Source organism: Epargyreus clarus, unplaced genomic scaffold (assembly GCF_041222505.1).
Source record: "Epargyreus clarus isolate Ecla_fem2 unplaced genomic scaffold, WU_Ecla_fem_2.2 ptg000029l, whole genome shotgun sequence".
In the NCBI taxonomy this organism is placed as follows: domain Eukaryota; kingdom Metazoa; phylum Arthropoda; class Insecta; order Lepidoptera; family Hesperiidae; genus Epargyreus; species Epargyreus clarus.
The window spans coordinates 3276491-3295661 of NW_027332235.1; the positions used below are offsets into that span (position 1 = coordinate 3276491).

The 19171-nt window shown below is 34.8% G+C and overlaps 1 protein-coding gene across 1 annotated transcript in view; it reads right to left on the reverse strand.

Annotated features, from left to right (window-relative positions):
- Nucleotides 1-19171, reverse strand: part of kibra (WW and C2 domain containing protein kibra) — a 108723-nt gene that overhangs the window by 64310 nt on the left and 25242 nt on the right. The window contains exon 3 of the mRNA XM_073089460.1: nt 6120-6214. Within this exon, the coding sequence (XP_072945561.1) occupies nt 6120-6214 (95 nt within the window). The remainder of the gene's footprint in view (nt 1-6119; nt 6215-19171) is intronic.

The following is a 19171-nucleotide window of genomic DNA, read 5'->3' on the forward strand; positions in this document are numbered from 1 at the left end:
TGAATGAAAAATTCTTTGACTCGCAATTAAAACTCTATGTTATCGCATGCATTATATTCAAGTGTAAGTGTAAAAAATACAAAATCAGAAACCATCAAAATGCAGACTATTCCGAAGATGAAGCCTATGACACGATGATGGTCCCGGAATCTATTTCCGCCAGGACAGCATCTGAACCCAGTAACTTGTGTATTTATCCTCGTGTTATCAAATCCCACAGGCAATAGTCGCAATTCACCCACAAGTGGACAGTCCATATCCAACTCCAATTACACAACATACCGTAACTTCAATAATTCAATACATTGTAAAGACGCAACAAAATCAACGCAACATATTTCAAAACAATTAATCCGACCAATTGAGAGCAAACGGCCAATTAATTCTATTTCGATTTTAGATGACATCATTATGATGAACGAATGAAATAATTTAGTTTGTTTATCATTATGTAATCACGACCGCCTCGGAGTACTGACCTGTCCAATAAAACTGAAGTAATGGCCAATTACTGCCCCTCTGCAGGGCAAAGGCCTGTACACTCGTTACTTTACATTACACTAGCTTGCACGCGAGTTCGTATGAAATATAAAAAGGTATTAACATTTTTAATCGACTTCAAAAAAGTAGTTACGTTTGCGTTGTTGAAAATGAAATTAGAAATCTCTCAAGAATGGTGAAATTATGAGGAAGTATAACAAAATGTAGCGGCTTCATCAACTGTATTAATCATCAAAAGCATCAATTAGAAACAATAACATAACAAGAACAAAAATAATACCAATGAAAAGGGTGGAAGGGGTAGCAAGCATCGAAACGAAATGTCTATAACCTTAACAAAAGTATAGGGTACTAAAACTATTGGAGACCCATATTAATATTTATTTCGTTATCAGAACTATCAATCTATTGCTGCAATTGTTGCAATAGTTGACACGTGATTTGAGACGTACGAACAGCAGACGTACTTGCATGTAACATTTCAAATTAGTCTAGAATTGTGGCAACGCATACTGATAAGTTTATGAATCAGATTCTACTCGTAGTACGAGTAAGAATCCTATTATATTTTGAGTTGGTTACAAACTCTATTAACATTGGCTACTTAATTTAAAACTTACTGTAATAAATAACAGAGGTCGTAAGTAAGATGAAATATGTTAAGGAAGAAAAAACTTTTTTGAAATGCTTGACGACAATAGTAAAGACAATAATAAGACAAACGCCTTCTTTAAAGATCAAATTTATTTGATGTACAGATACTATTTCTATTAAATATAACATAAGATGGGTCTTAAGTCTCCAATGTAATAAGTGTTAAGATCGGCGAGATACCACTCTAAAGTCTATTGTGGAAAGTTCAGGGGTCATCATCGAAGCACTATCTTGAGAACTTATAGATTTTAAATTACATGTCTGATTTGCTGTAATGTGGTCAGTGTGGGAGGAGAAATCAGAAGTATTGTTGCAATTAATTCTACTATTGTATCTTTAAGCTGATAAAGAATTGATTCATTGAGAAAGGATACTATAGTTTCTAAATGCTTATTTAATACAGAAAAATGTTTTTAAGAAAATAAATAAATGTTCAAGCGATCACATTATTGACATGAGCCATTAGTGCCATGAATAAACACAAAAACGAGCACACAGGTATACAAAACTAGAACACAAATCTAAATTTCTCCTTTAGATGACTGCCTAACCGAAGATAGAACCAGGAACACTTTGCGCGACATACCGGTATAATGACCGCACCGCCGTACGAGTCATAAAATTAATTCTCAAATCCTGATGTCGATTACACAAGCGCTATAAAAAGGATCTTTAAACTTCTATTTGGCGAGCGATTGCATCGAAGGTTGCATAAACCAAGATTCCAACATGGATTCCGTTTGATATGCAGGTAGCATATAAAAATTCGCCAGGTTATCTCAAGTCCTACGTCTAAGACATAGTTGCACGGTGGCATAGCGACACCATGAATACGTGATGGTATGTGCATATATAAAGGCGAAGTTATGTGTGCTATCAAACATGGAACATGTGAGCCATTACCAGCCTTAGTACCGGGGGATAAGATATACGAGATTGTTGAAGTGGATGAAGTAGATGATGGTATACACACACTTGTGTGAAACGCTCTTGGCATGGACGTGCTGTTTGTGTTTGCGCAAGGTGGATGTGAGGTCCTTGTCATACAGTATTTGGCAACCTCTGACTACAAAGAGAAACTTGTAGTTAGTACGCTGCTATATTAGTATTTCAAAGCTTACAAAAATCGCAACTTTAACAAATTAACACAAAATCGGAATAGAATGGAAGAATTAGTATGTTTTAAAACATGCAATGTTTACTGCATAAAATACTACACAAGTCAGTAGCGAACCGCGTTGATTACATTTTATTTGTAAACAGGACCTGCAAGTCGACAGCATAACAACTTTTAAACTAAATGAAGGTCAACACCTCAACACCACAGCAGTAATGACGCCTGGTGGTGGCCCCACGACAATAAATCATTAATGAATGATACATTCCACGCCGCCGGCGAAACTCGTGGATAGCAATTTTTATGGTCACTCCTACGTGTCATTTTAAAAACTTGTAGAGATGAACATTATATGAATTTACATTTTAATAAGACACCAGATGTCGTGCAAAAATTAACACACGTTGAAACTTGATATGAATGTGGCTACTAGAATATCATAAAAATAATAGGAGACGCGCGTCTTAATTTACAATATGTAATAGAAAGATGATCAAATATTTGATAAAGACGTAGGAGAATAAATTTAAATGTATAATATCGATTTGCACGTAATATAATCTAGATAATCGTAATTTAATGTTTTAAATATTAATCAAAGTATTTAGTAAACAAAAATAACAAATATGTGAAATAACTACATATTGATGTCAACGGCATTATAATGTGATTGTACTCCCATAATTTACATGACCCCGGTAATCTCTATTTGAACGCGAATGATTCAAGCTTTGGTAAACTTACTGTAAACCGACAAAGTGGATTATAATAATTCTGGTACGCGAAGCTTTTCCGGACAAAACTAACACAATTCTTATGTTATCTCGTACACGTAGCAAAACATTCATTCAGCAATTTTTCGGTGCCATATCGTAAACCATAGACCTTATAGCAATCATTTTAAAGGCGTCATTCTACTTTTATGTAATTTAGCACAACGTAATAAACAAATTGATGATATCTCTCCGCTAATGGAATATTATGCGCATTTGAAGACCATCAGATTAATGTCGAACAAAGAAAAGCTTAAGAATTTCACTAAAGATAAAATGCGACATCGAAATGCAATTAAAATTCATTGCTCCGATATCAGGATGTAATAAAGAATGTAATGTAATGGACATAAATTTACCTAAACATAAATCACACGACGCGAAGGTGGATCTAAAATTTATAGGTACAATAGCACATATGTATAAGCAATTATGTGACAATTCTCAGAATTTATGAGCGAGATAAATGTTGAGAGAAAGAAAATGCTTGTACAATAGCAGGGAATAAATTGCGAAGAACATATAATAGAAACATAAAATTTTATTACAAAATAATTGTTAAAATATTTTCAAATGAAATAGAACACAACGTTATGGTTCAAGAACTAAATCATTCATCAATTAAACCCAGAAGGAGAATTGCGGAAGTTTATCAGTAGCAAGTCACATTCCAGAGAATTACCTAATTCCATCCAAGTTGGATAAGTCCCGGGTGTAAGGTCACAGTTGATCAATCTAACATATCTTTTTGTTTACTTGCACCGCTTGTATTATCGATCAATTGACGTCAGTTCAAACTGCGAAGGTTATCACTGATGGCTGATGCTCCATCGTTAACAGAGACAAGGGTCAGGTCACATTCCGACGTCAAAAAAGGCCAGATAACCAATGGAATTTATTTCATACGTTGTTCCATTTACCCTTTGTACGTGTTGGCATTCTCTACTTATTAACTGTAAAATACCACTTTTTCTATGAACGTTTTGCTAATTTCGGTACACTTTATCCAAAATATTGTTGCTATTATTTAGCACGAATGTATTTTTATTCCTTTCGATTTCAATTTCAATAATCAAGGTGAATTCAAGATTCAAATGATATCGTTATACATATTTATCTATAGGTATCAATCAAATATCTTAAGACAATATTTCTTATTTGAATAACGGCGATAGATACAACAACATGCATAGTTAAGTAGGCATACAAATAGGCTATGTAGATGTAAATGTAGATCAAATTAGAGCGCGGCTTAAGTGTGTGAAAATGTGAAGTAGTATCGTCCATTTCGATCTGAGAGAAGAATTATAACTATTAAGACATCATCACGTATGTATTCACGGCTAAACAAACGCAGATATGTTATTTGATAACGGGATTCTCGGTGGAGACGTGATATGTTTCACTAAGGTTCTCAGGTGTTACACGGAACTCAAGTAAAGAGGACGAATCTTTAGAGAATCAAAGATGAAGTAACAGAACTTGAATTTTAATACTCAAATTTTAGTTTAGAATAACAGATACGCTGTTTTGTTTAAATGTACTAACTATAAGCAAAGCGTAAAAATTAAAACCTAATCCAAAACCTTTTGATGATTCAACATTACATTTTATAAATAAAATGCAAAAAGAAATCAATTAACAGTTAAAATCAAGACTTACCAAGTTTATCAAACTCTTTTGTCATGGACCTGATTCTATCAACCCGTGTCCTTATTATGAGCGGTATGCATATATAAATTTGGTATCTCGCCTTGCGAGCTCAATTCGAAACAATATAAGCGGCCACTTATCTCTTATCCGCTGTTATCAACGAGCCATCGCATTCCATTGTTATCTTGTGGAAGAGCCCATAGATCGCGCATTTAATGTGCTTTTGAGTACTTCACTATAGATAGCTAACCATTAAATCGATGTAATCTTTTTTTAATTACCCAGTGACGAAATAAAAGCATTAGGTGGCGATGTACGAACACCAACAGAAGATACATCAATAAACTTAATATTGAAACTGACAAATGATTTGTTGGTACTGAAGCAAAAAATTAATGCCAAATTTGTTATTGACATCTTAATAATGGCGAACTAAAATACAAATTGAATATCAATTTGAAAGTAACATAAGGCTTTAGAGAATGGCGCTGAGTTAATACTATCTAAGCTAGCTAAAGCGTTAATAGATTAAATCTTATTCGCTCTTAATGTGAATGATTTCTTTGAAATAAGACATCATGCGAATACCGGTAGACTCATTGTTGATAATAATATTTTTGTAACAATAACTCAATGGACTGTTAGCTCGAACGATGACTATTTGAGATAGGAAATTTAATTGTCATAGGAATATTAAAGTACAATATTAAGTGTTAAGGTTTTAGTAAACCTACATTAATGGTTTTTAAAGGTAATAATTTTGTAAATATCACCAATAAAGATGGTAATCATAATTTAATAGACAAAATTCGATTAAATAATAATTAAAGCATAAAACACACTTAATAATTTGATGTTTATTACTAAAGGAACTATCAATTCATAAAGCAGTGATGGCGACATTTTAGTATTGATTAAATAATTATTTTATTTCAAGATACAGGTTCCAGTGGACCGTAAATGCGATAACAGTATACAATCTAAACAGACACTATGAATCATCGTGTCCTATTAGCGACAACTCGACCAGCAATTTGAAGGCAGTATTTTTCGTCGCAACGAAAACGTCGAATCATGTCGTGACATTAAACATTAAGGAATGCGTAATTGTAGAATGTCATCGTGTAAGCATATTATGGAATCGGTAACGGTAGCAGCTGTAGGGTTGCCAGATTCAAAATGTAATTGAATTATTTTTTTAATTATTTGTCTTCATATTTAATCAGTAAAGTGTTTTTTCTACAATTTACCATTTCTTCTTAGAGAAGGATAAATTAATCGAGATTGCTGAATTTACATTAAATTTAATGAAAAACACCTCCGTTATATAAATATCGTTTTTTATATCAACACCTATGGCCTACTTCTAAACCTTATTATTATTTTCGTGCTCATTTTTGCCGTAAAAATCATGGACTTACCTCGAGAGCCTCCTGTGCTGTATGGAGGTAGTCTCTCAGCATCGCCTCTTGGATGCTCAGCCATTCTAGCCGAGGATCCTCCAACTGCGTCACCTCTGTAACAAATAAACAATAATGGTTAATTTTTATTTCGATTATCACTAAGTATAAACTACTATAATAACCCCCTGATCTAAAGAAGATATACTTTACCATAGCTATCCGCTTCGATATTTATAAACCTACAAAAAGTGAACATCAATCCAAAATATAAGAACCGTATATATGTAAATAACCTTTCATAATAAAAATAAAATATTTAAAACAAATAGATAATAAAGTAACACGTTAACAAGACCATGAATAAATCCAATATCATCAATAAAACAATGTCAAAACAAAATTATGAAACCATATAGCTTAATATCATAATTTGTAAGCAAATGTATGTTACGGGCACTTCAAAAAGCTAGTTGCTAAGAATCAACAACAAAGCAATTAAACACAAATATATGATGACATTGAATTGAGATTCCGATCGAAGCAAGACAAACATTGACTGTTTTAACTGATTCTTGTAGTCTTATTCCATCTAGTTTACAACCCACTTTAAGACCTACTTTGAAAATCTCCTTGAGCTCTAACAAGTTATCAACGCTTATTGCAGTCAGATATTGAATATAACCACATGGGGTTTCACAAGGTTTAACACTGACACCACTTTTATACCTCATTATATATCGAGAATTATATGAATCTCATGATTGTTGGACAGTTTTCCTACTAATTAGTACAATTCTATATTAGTCCTCAAAGTAAGCAAGCTTCATTGACCTTGGAGTAAACATTTATTACAATTCAAGATGTAAATATTCTGGAGCAGTTAATTAACATCAGCCAGACAGTGTGGCTTTGGCACTTCAGTCTCACAAAAGAAGCAAATCGCTTTACAAAACAACATAAAACGATACAGATAGACAGTGATTTGTAAACCTTGGCTCGCATAGTTCGGTTGAAAGTTAATCGGCCCGTGGATTGACTTGCATAATGCAGCGCATTTTATGCTAAATGATATAAATACGTACACATATACATGCGTATCGGTATATACTGACACAATTACGTCTATCGATGTAAACAAGGTATTATATGCCTTATGTTCGTGTAAAAGTACATGTAATTGCTTGTGACTTAGAGATTCTAGGGTTTATCGAACTGTCATATCATTGCTATCAAAAGCTTGTTAAGGATTGTGCTTTATTGAAACTGCACTTGCTTCTCCCTTATAACTATAAAAACTTGAACTAAACTGTTTATTTAAAAATTATAATGAGCGAAAACAAAAACCTTATCCTTTTACGAGCAGATAAGACTGTAATCAGAGTTACAGAATAAAGGCATTAAAATAAGCTAAGTGTTATTGTTCATTGGGTTTCCATCATTAATGACAGATAAGGCACTCGTTTTACCGCAATAACACATTGGTTTGTTGAATTTAATTTTTTTTTCCTTCAAGTCAGTGGTAATTTTCTTGTAATTGTCATATAAATCTAATCGCATCCCACCTATTATAATTAGTACATTTATAGAAGTAAAACAAATATCAGTATATTTAATTTAATTAGCATCAATAATAATGTTATTGAGTTAATCTATGAAAAAGATATACATTTTTCCAACCGATCTTATACCCACTAATATGAATAATTTGCTCTTTAAGCTACGGCGTCTACACGTAAATCGTCACTAGTTCAACGTTTATGGTGTGACAAGTCAGCTGACGACAATTTACACCAACGAGTCATCAAGATCAATCATCATGTAAACAGCGACCGGACCTGATATCGTTATCATGAATCACATGATCATCACAAAAGATTTGTAGTCATCATTAATTAGGCAAGAAACCCAAATACTCATATTATTTATCACACGTAATTCCTTTTCTGCTGTCTGGAAGAGATCGCTGCTTTGGGATAAGACAGCTGATTGCATACTACTGACTAACGTTATTGTTTATTATTGTTTAAGTCTACTAAAATGTGCAATTAAGACTATTCTATCTATCTATCATACCAAAATAATTAACCTACGACGATCATTGATGTGACGACAAGAAACTAAGCAAATCGAAAAGAGGAAATTATAATGAGAAAAGTGTTACAATAGGCTTATTCGCATTTATCGCCGCAATAAATTCTTATCGTTCAGTTATCGCAATAAAAAGATTCATCAGCCAAGCATCCGATATGAGACGATTAGCTACCGATTATTGGCGAATATTCTTGTCGTTTTGATAGCGACGATTCAATAAACCCTGATATAAAGTTTTATTTTGGTGCACTGCGTTATGGCGCGTTATAACGTCATCAGATTTGAATTTAAAAGGAAGCTACTTTTGCAGTAAAGGTATATTTGCAATAAACGCTCATATAGCTGAAATATTAGCACGAGAACAGAAAATATAGCATCACTAACATAGTTTTATATTATAACTTGTAATAATAACTTTTTGAGTATTGCGAACGACACAAGAGTACTTACCATACCATAGTCAATAGACATATCTTTCAAAATATCTATGGATAATTCTGTAATTGAAAACTAGTATGGAGCACGTAAAACTGTTAGTCCGCTAATATAGAAATGAATCGCGTCGCCATAGCTAATTGTATGACTAAGCCTGCTCGCAACAACTTCAAAGCGGACTAGCAATTTGGCACGTACACTACTCGTTGAATTAAAGAGGAATAGAGTTAAAAGTCCACAAAATAAATAAAAACAAATTTGACGTAAAAATAAATAAAAACAAGTTGAAGTTACTCGGTTTGAAATCTCATCAGGGATTCCAATATCCAGACTACGCTCAAGTAATCTATAATTGAAGATCTAGACCGACCTATTTGCGTATTCGCAACATTGCGTGATATTGAGATGAGATAAATAATTATTTTACTTGCATTCATTGCATAATTGAAAACGTTCCGCACGAAAGGAAAACGTTGAACGGGAAGGAAATTAAAATTCCAATTACTCGCATCAACATTGTAACATGTTGAAATACCTAAAGTTTTAATAAAACAGAATAAATTAAATTTCAAAAGTAATGATGACGAATAACAATTAGTTGATCGGAACACATTTGTAAATATGAGAATTTAAATTGAAGCAATTGTGGATTTTAATATTACCGTCTAATTTACCTAATAAAAGGTAATTAAAAGCAATGCATCAACCTAAGTATTAGACGAAATTTTGGTTTCTAAGGCTAGCATTATACACAATGATGACGATAATAAATTTCATTGCAATGAAAGCAAAGATACTGCCATATTAAGTCCAGCCGAATTTGAAGAGAAAACGTCCGTAGCAACAGTTGCCAATGATGGTAGCTATCAGGCAGTTGCATTCCATAGCCATTCGCATGCCGCGTGACATCCAAAGTGCGCGCGCGACGATCTTTCAATTATTATACTCAATTCTGGACCCACAAGGCCAGAGCGATTCCACCGACTGATTGCCACACTCAAATCAGATTAGAGAGACAATGCCGATTGAATCGCCTCGCTTCCAACGATAACTAATGCGGAACGGACTCGCAATCATGATGTTCTGACGACAGATGAATCATTGTATCTATCTGTTTCTGTTTTAAATTTCATTATAGTTATTGTGGATGTACATACTACATGCTTTCTAACGTTAATTGACGGCCGCTATCAAACTGAAATCAAGAATGACTCACATATAATTTGCATCGGCAGGACACACGTAATTATGCAGTTAAATTATAAGCGAAACGATTATAAGAGTTTTATTGAACGCAAATGAATTGAGATTTTCTTATTAAGAACTATAATTTTGCAATCTTTATCATTAGATTAGTAATTAAAAGTGCAAGTGAAATTCATCAAACTTTTTCGTTATGCCTAGAAAGTTATACTTAACAGTTTTAATAAAAATGACTTTACCAGTTTTAGAGTTTTCAAGTTATATGAAGTCTAATAAAGTTTAATGATACTTTTACGTAAACGCTAATTAATAAAACATGACACAAGTATCGTTTATACTTAAATATAAACGTATAAATAACCTTTTGGTAAGTATTAGACAGCTTTGACAAATAATGCATTGACGCTTTAGGGAAAATATATGTATACCGGAGCAATAGAAATCCTTTGCTAATAATCCTACCTTTATAACTTATTATATATATACCTAACCATAAGACTGTCTGTACCTTTACCATGAGTTTCTACGTTTTGACAAATATGACTGTTTTGGTATTTGGTTACGTATTTGCCCATACAATTTCCAATCAACGCCCCTAGCGGATTGTATCAGAACTATAGTCACAGTAACGTAACATTAAATGTCTTAACTGACAAAATAGCGCTTTATGTTTTGTCTCTCTTTTTTGCCAACATGTGAGGTAGACAAAAAGACTTGAGCACTTACTTAATTGTTACATTTACTCAGTCTACTAACCAACGGAACAGAATAATGGATTGAGTAAACGTTACGTAAAATTGTGGGATTTTTTGAAAACTCATGGTAAGGGTACTGATAGGAAGCAGGCACCGTCGTCTCTAGACATTTGCAACACCAGGGAAGCCGCCAATGCATCACGGCCTTGGTACAAGAGCTCTTTTTGCACCTTTTTTGAAGAGCCATGTCGTAACGATCAAGGTTTACTTTGAGAGGAAGTTTCAGAGAATACCTCGGGAAGTTCATTCCACATTACTCTGGTACATTATAGTAATCCAGATGAATCATCACCGTCTATATGATTCGTTGTATATGTAATTCGTGAAGAACTTCCGTTAGACACCAATAAAATGCAGGTTGATGCGTCAGACCCGGTCTTGCGTGTTGATGGAAGAATTAATTAATTAAGGAAAACAAAATGTCGCTTGTAGAATTCAAATTGAATTGAATTTTAATGCGCCATCAGAATGATTGGTCATAAAACTTGTTACATATTTATAGTTTAGAGAATACTTAAATGAGACTTATGCAAGATAGCTTATTTAATAATTGGCATTGCTTCTTTCACTCAAACGGAATAATTTTATAGTAAGATGCCTTTAGACCAGAACCTTTGCAATCAGTTGCAAACTTAATGTACACTTGTGTGGCTGTATGCTTAGTTAGACTTTGGCGATGGCATTTTGTTATATAACACTATGCTCTTCTCTTTAAAGAAATATGAATTGTTCACTGCTTCACAATTTCGCGACTTGCTCTTTCCGCGACAACATTTTGCTGCATAGTGTTTTTCGCGTTCAGTCGTTGCATGATGCGACCGAAGCGTTTGATCATTGCATCTAGCTTCCAAAAAACATCTAATTATTTGATTAACCGAAACTAAAATTAGCATGCTCGAGCTCTTAACCGATTGTAAATGGTAATTTCAAAATTTCAATCATCAATAATATAAGAAGTTAGTATTAGCGACAACTAATAACTTCAACATACCAACATACGAGTACCACAAGTTTTTAGGTGGCAGAACCCTTTGTGGTTCGACTCCGGCTGCATCACCGCCACACCTATTTCTTGCTAATAACAGCCGTGTTAGGCGCTGCTGTGTTCCGTTTTTAAGGGTGTGGTAAGGAAGACATACTTTTCCGAGGCGTTCCAGCTTAGTCCTCAGGGGTAGCGGCGCATCTGTGGCCGGACTCACGTAGGAATATCTAATCCTATCTGGGGTTGATTACAGATGTCCACGGGCGGCAGCAGCCACTTACCATCAGATGGACTGCATGCTCGTCTGCTACCCCTATATTATAAAAATAACACACACACACACACACTAACTTTTAATAACACACATGAAGTCTACCGATAGTACGCACACCAATCCGATGTCGTGCACCATAGACACGTACTACTTGACAATTCAAAAGGAATCGACACCTATCGAAAAGTGTAATAAACAATATCAAAGTAAAACCGAACGTGATATGAATGGGTGCTACAAACGTGACACCACATTTGAAACAAAGCATGTGAGACCCCACACAAGCTAAACTAAATTCGATAGGAATTTCTTATCCGGAAATCGGTAGTAACATTTTAGTTGACTGGAACGATGTACAAAACAAAAGTACTTAAATTGATGAAGATGAGTAAGCAGTAGGAAATGTACTTGAAAATGTAATAAATTTTAACTCCTTTAAGGAGATCACAGTCGCAATTGAACATATACAGGGTGGCGCAAAATTAATCACCCTATTTTGTTTTTGAATAACTTTTGTGCGGAATAATAGTCAACAACACTAATAATAATCAATGCTGGTGGAAGACACTTGAATTATATCATATTTTCTAATTAGCAAAACAAAGTTACAGGTCCTGGTAAAGACTTCTATTCCGCAAAATCACTTTTTTTTATAATATAAGGGTAGCAGACGAGCATGCAGTCCACCTGATGGTAAGTGGCTACTGCCGCCCATGGACATCTGTAATCAACCCCAGACAGGATTAGATATTCCTACCTGAGGTCGGCCACAGATGCGCCGCTACCCCTGAGGACTAAGCTGGAACGCCTCGGAAAAGTCTGTCTCCCTTACCACACCCTTCAAACCGGAACACAGCAGCGCCTAACACTGCTGTTATTAGGTAGAAATAGGACATTATTAGGTATTAGGTAGAAATACATACTCGTAGTTCGTTAAAAGATGCTCTTGACGAAGATCTTGTCCCGAACGTACAAGATGTGGCGGAAAAATATTTGCTTCGTAATACTTCGAAACTAAGAACACTGATGTTATGAGGCTTCACGTACTAAAACTACTTCAACACTTTAGTAAAATGTGTAATATAGGTATTAATCATATGAATAAGTCTATTTACCAGTATACATAGTCGACATCGTAAATTGCAAAAGCTTAAAAGCTCAACCCTACGAAAGTTAAAAACATCTGATATCACAAAAAATAGATATGATAAAATGAGAAAACATCTTAAGCTTCACCGGAAACATTTGTGGATACAGATATAATTAAAAGTTGAATATGGTTAAGGTTAAACGACTCAAGTCACTGGTATGTTTCCAAAAAAATAAGGTTACACGACTTAACTTTTTCCAAAATATACACTTGATATAAGCCGTTTAACCTTAAAGTCACGCAACTTTTAGTGATAAAAAATTGGAGATAATAATAAAGGACAGCAAAATTTAATAATATAATAGTACAGTCAGCTTCAGAAGTAGATTAACAGATCCACATTGACAAATACCTTTGTTAATAAGTAGCTGAAAACAAGTAGCACCATAATTAGATAAACATCTTAAAGCATCAAAATTAGATGAACACTGAAATGTCAAAAGCTGCTAAACAATATGACATGTTTGATTTGTCACATGTTTCCATAAATAATAATACTAGTTGTGTACAGCCACTTATAGAAGTTTCTGCGTATAGGCATTTTGAAAACTTGACCTGAACGTCTACTTTTGAAGCTGACCGTACCAACGAAGTAGAATATTCATATCGATGCATGAAGAATGCAACAAAAGGATAAAAAGCAAAAATTAAATTCCTTATAAAGCTTACGAGGATTCCTCAAGACCAGTCCTATTCATTGAGTTGGGGAACAATTGATTCTATCTCTCCACTCTCTAGTCTACGGAATATTGTTTTACAGAATCGCGTAAAATAAAAGCTGAAGGGATGAGGCGCATAAATATTGTGAGCGTATGGAGAATAGGTATGGGGAGATCGTATACCGATAAACGTAGGCAGTAAACTAAATATGCAAAGTGTGGGTATTGAGAAGTATTTACGTGTACCTATTTCCTACAAATTTGTAGGAAATTTAAAGTTTAAACGCTTTCTACACTCACAGCCCCACTCTAGGATTCCCTGTATCGTGGGTGCCATGAACACACACAGAGACAAACACCCAGACCCAGTAACAGAAACCTAAATTCATCATTTAGATTTCTGTCTGGCTGGGGATCGAACCCGGGACCCTCTGCGCGTCAGACCGGTATGGTGACCGCTCCGCCACGCGGGTCGTCAAATAAGTATGTGAATCGTCAAATAAGTATGTGTGTGAGTGAGTGCCGATGTGAGTTGCCGATCTCTATTTGGTATTTGAGCAGTGATAGCCTCGTGGTTGTAATTTGGTCTCTCAATCGAGGGGTCTGAGGTTCAAGTCCAAAGCATGTATTTTTTAATTATGTAAACTTAGGTGGGAGAATATGCGATTTGAGCTTGATATATACAATTGCGGATTTACGTAAAATTGTATCATCATTTAATAAAATTTATTCCGGAAACTCACAATCAGAAGACAAGTTTTGACAGAAAAAAATAACAATTTAATAAACAATGATTACATTACACGGAATTAAAATAATCATGTACCACTTCATCATTAACAAAAGCTAGTATAACTAGAAAATAGACAGAATTCCATCCGCTCGCGAAGCGACTAGATCTAGTTAGTTCGTAATTATACTAACGACTAGTTGCATTAGCTATAAATGAGCCATCCATCTTTAGCAAAACTGACTTTAAAATATTGGTTTCGGATTCAACCTCCATTCCATGCAGCCTTTATGGCATATGCATAAGCATATGCACATGCATAAGAAAATGTGCGTCTATTTTATTATTTTGTTAAGTTTTTTTATGTAATTTAAGAAATAAATTATATTATCCGATTAATAGATAAACTGCTATGTCTAAAGCATAGTATTGCAATCCCCATTATTAGTAAACAAGGAATTAGAAACTTGTATTCATTAGTAACACGTATAGGGTTTTGGAAAAGAGAAACCCTAGTGCCTAAATAAGTAACACCGCACCGAAAAACGGGAAATTACAGATGCTACTTCGATTTTTTCGATTTTTTAATATATCCAGTGTGCTTCGTACTATCAAGTCGAATGTAATGATATATTATATGTAAAAATCCATCAAGGCGTTTAGGCTGTAGACCGTTTCAAAAAATTGGGCATACTCGTATATACTTTCGAAAAACCAACTCCCCTTTGGGCATAGTCGATTAAAAATTAATCAATCAACGCCAATGGGCACTTAACTAATTTTAGGTCGTGACAAATAACTAATTTTGAGCTAAAATACTCCACTTTTCTACAGAACATTACTATAACACGTATAATATTAATAATTTAATCTTTGGAACGCAATTATTGTACTAATACGGTAAGTCATAAAATAATATCGAGTAATTAAACGCAAATATAACTTATGCCATAAATTGTTAGAGATATTTTATGTCGTCGAATTCTACACATAAATTCTATAAAAAATAGTGTAGTGACAGCAACAAAAACTCAAAAAATATATATATTACTTTTATTATGACGTTTGAGTGACCAAATTTTAACAACTGTGTAATAAAATATATTTCTACAATTTTATAGCAATCTGTATAACAAAATTATATAGAAACAAACACTTTTTTGTGAGACAGAAATCCTACTTAATTTGACGGAAAATCGTTCAAGAAGTCATGTTAGAAGTTGGGTACTGATAAATATATTTTACTTGAAAATGCTCACACAAATATTTAACATAAGTAAATTCTTATAAAACATTTTCACTTCGACAACACGAAAAATACTCGCAATGCACAAGGAAACACAATTGCTATCAAATATATTATAGAGTTTATCCATTTGTTTTGCTATCTGTACATCGAATACGAATGAGAATTGCGCACACGCATGTAACGGCTAACTTACGACTATAGTTTGCGGCGACACCGCGGTAAATAAGGACTCAATTTACCCCAACGAGCTCGGATTTAAATAAAAACAACATAATCAATTTTATGTACGAGCCATTCCGCGATTTACCGCGATTTTGAGTTAAAAAACAAAATGCCATAATAGTGAAGATTTTTTTCTACATCGTAGGAGTGGCATAGGGCTCGCATTCCACCTGATAAGTGACTGCACTGAACTAGAAATAGGAATTGCCTAGAACTACTACTATATTACAGCTATAAAGTTCAAATAGGTTTGAAGGTGGTAGAACCCTTTGTGGTTCGACACCGGTGGCACCACCGCCACACCGATTTCTGAAGGGTGAGGTAAGGGAGACAGACTTTTCCGAGGTGTTCCAGCTTAGTCCTCAGGGGTAGTGGCGCATCTGTGGCCGAGCTCAGGTAGGAATTTCTACGGCGGGAGTAGGCACTTCCCATCAGGTGGACTGCATGCACGTCTGCTACTCCTATATTATGTTGTTGTTTTGATTTGTATAAACAAAAAAAATAGATGTTCTGTTTTTATTACAACAGTCAAGCGAGAAATGACTCTATTATTTTACTCTATGCTGATCATGGGTCTCCTTTTAGTCCAAGCCATAATACGCCATGCTGGCCGAATGCAAATTGCTAGACTTCATATACTACATAGACTTTGGAGAATTTATAGAGATCAGGCGTAAGACTCTCTATCCATTTTACCGCTAAAGTGATAAATTTTGAAAAAATGCACATCTCTTAATATCCTATCCATTGCATTTATTCACAGATGACCAGAACGGAAGGTTCTAACTCAATAACTGACCATTAATTTTTAATTCCGTAACCCGGCGGGGTGGCGGTAATTTGTTCTAAAAAGGCAGCAACCAATAAAATCATACGCCAATTAGCATTATTTACGAGACGTCTAGAAGAATGTTGCCGCTTGCCAACCACCCGCGGTTATAAAAATCGTTTCGGTTGAAAAACTTGAGAAATGAGAAAATGGCGGAAAAGCTCCCGTGTCTTATAAATAATGCATAGGAATGCGCGTGAGTCGTGCGAAATGGCGTAGGCCCGTTGCGACGAATCTCGACTAAATAATGGGACGGTACGCCATTGCCTTCCGTAGGCAAACAATAAACTAAGATTGTGAGTAATGAGCCCTTTGGAGAGGTTCCCAAAGGTTTTGATACCAGTAGTGAAAATGGCGTAAACCTGTAACGACGAATCTTAAGTGAATAATGCGATGGTTTTCCATTACCTTTCATAGCCATACAATAAACTAAGAATGTGAGTAATGAAGCCCTTAGCGATTCCCATAGGTTTTACTGTCAACGGTAGTGAAAATGGCATGGGTCCATTGCGACAAATCTTAACTAAAATGGGATGCTTTACCTCTACACTGGTCACACAAGAAACTACTGAATTAACTAATAAAACCTTTAGAGAAGTTCCCAAAACTTTTGCTATTACCGCTAGTGATAATGACGTAAGCCCGTTGTGACAAATATCGACTAAATAACGCGATTGTTTGCCACCTTCTTTAGTCTTATATATAAAATTCTCGTGTCACAATTTTAATTACCGTACTCCTCCGAAACGGCTTTACCGATTTTCACCAAATTTTATATGCATATTCAGTAGATCTGAGAATCGGCTACTATCTATTTTTCATACTCCTAAGTGATGAGTTGTTCACCCTTAACATTTTTTTATTTATATGGCAACACAACGTTTGCCGGGCCAGCTAGTTATACTATAAACTAATAAAGTGAATACAGACGTCAGAAAGACACCCAAAGGTAAATATCACCGTTAGTGAATAGCTTTTATGAAGTCCCTAAAGGTCCTATCACCATTAATGATACTTAAAAACGGTTTCTTTATGAGAAATTTTAATAGGTAATACACAGATAACCAAACAAGATAGATCATAAAACTTTTTAAAATTATAAAATTGTTGATTAAAGTTACGGCATAGGTATGCTTCTAGGGAAAATTTGGTTTCTTGGTCCAATAGACGTTTCTTTAAAGAACTATAATCAAAATTGAACACACGGTCATTCTCTGTAAAATTACAATCAGCAAAACTTGATTTTTCTTGAGAAAGTAATAAATAAATAACATAATAGAAACACAGTACAAAGGACTACTTATTTCACAATGAAATTTCTTCCAGCAGCCCTGGGATTGGAAATCTCACACGAAAACAAATTCAGCGCGCAAAAACAAAATAATAATAATCTACTAAGGTTATAAATACGGATAAATATATAAATACATACGATACATACATATAAACAATATATATCGGTATATATACATATTATACATACAAATTATATACATACATATTAAAATAAAATGTCATAATACATTTTATTTATTTTATATACCTTTATTATTCCGCGAAGAATAATAATGAATGATAAAAGCTATTTTAGTGTGAAAACTGACTATCTACCTACCAAATGTAGTGCGTTGCAAACTTAAATATAGCACCTATAAATAATTTTGCAAAGTGGTATAACCAGTATGATTCGGCCGGGGAGGTACCACCGCCACACCTATGTTTATCGTAAAATAATTCTAGCCTTTCAGTAAATGGTATGGATGCCAAGTAATTTACATAGAGACGACAATCTGAACCCTCAGGAGAGACAACAGTGATCGGCTTCCAGTTGTCCATGTAGTCCCGGTACTAGAATAGGGCTACGGTAACCCCTGCCTGTCGTAAGAGGCGACTAAAAGGGGGCTTCCGGGGTTGCGGACGGCAAGATTGGTCGAGCCGTCCGGCAAGCAACTCTGGAAAGGACGGCGGTGTGTGTGGTCGCATACCGTCGTAAACACCAGACGGTGTGGTGAGTCCTGAAGCTCACCTAGGCGGAGCCTCAAGGGGCAACGCGTTCAGAGGACTCCGGTTGCGTTCCGTTGGAGATCCCGGAGTCCTCTTGGCAACGTCGAGGACGGCCACCGGGGGGGTTTCAGTGCGGTAAGAATCCCACATAACCCTGTGTCGCTCCCACGGCTCCTGGTCTCTTTTCAATGTTCCCTCTCGTAAACAAAAAAAAAATGATAGGCTTCCCGTAAAAACCCCTGTTCCATGGACAGCAGTGAAAAGTTATATACCTGGTGGACTACATCCTAGTTCGTTACTTCAATTTTTTTAATAAAAACTCCGTCAGTTACAAATATAATATTTTAATTATTTTTCTGTTAATTTATTTTGGAAAGTTAATGTTCTCGGTTTATAAACGGTGTTTTTAAATAATTTCCTGGCGATATTCCTAACAATATATTATTTACATCAACTTTTGATGATTCAGCAACTATAATGGTGAAAT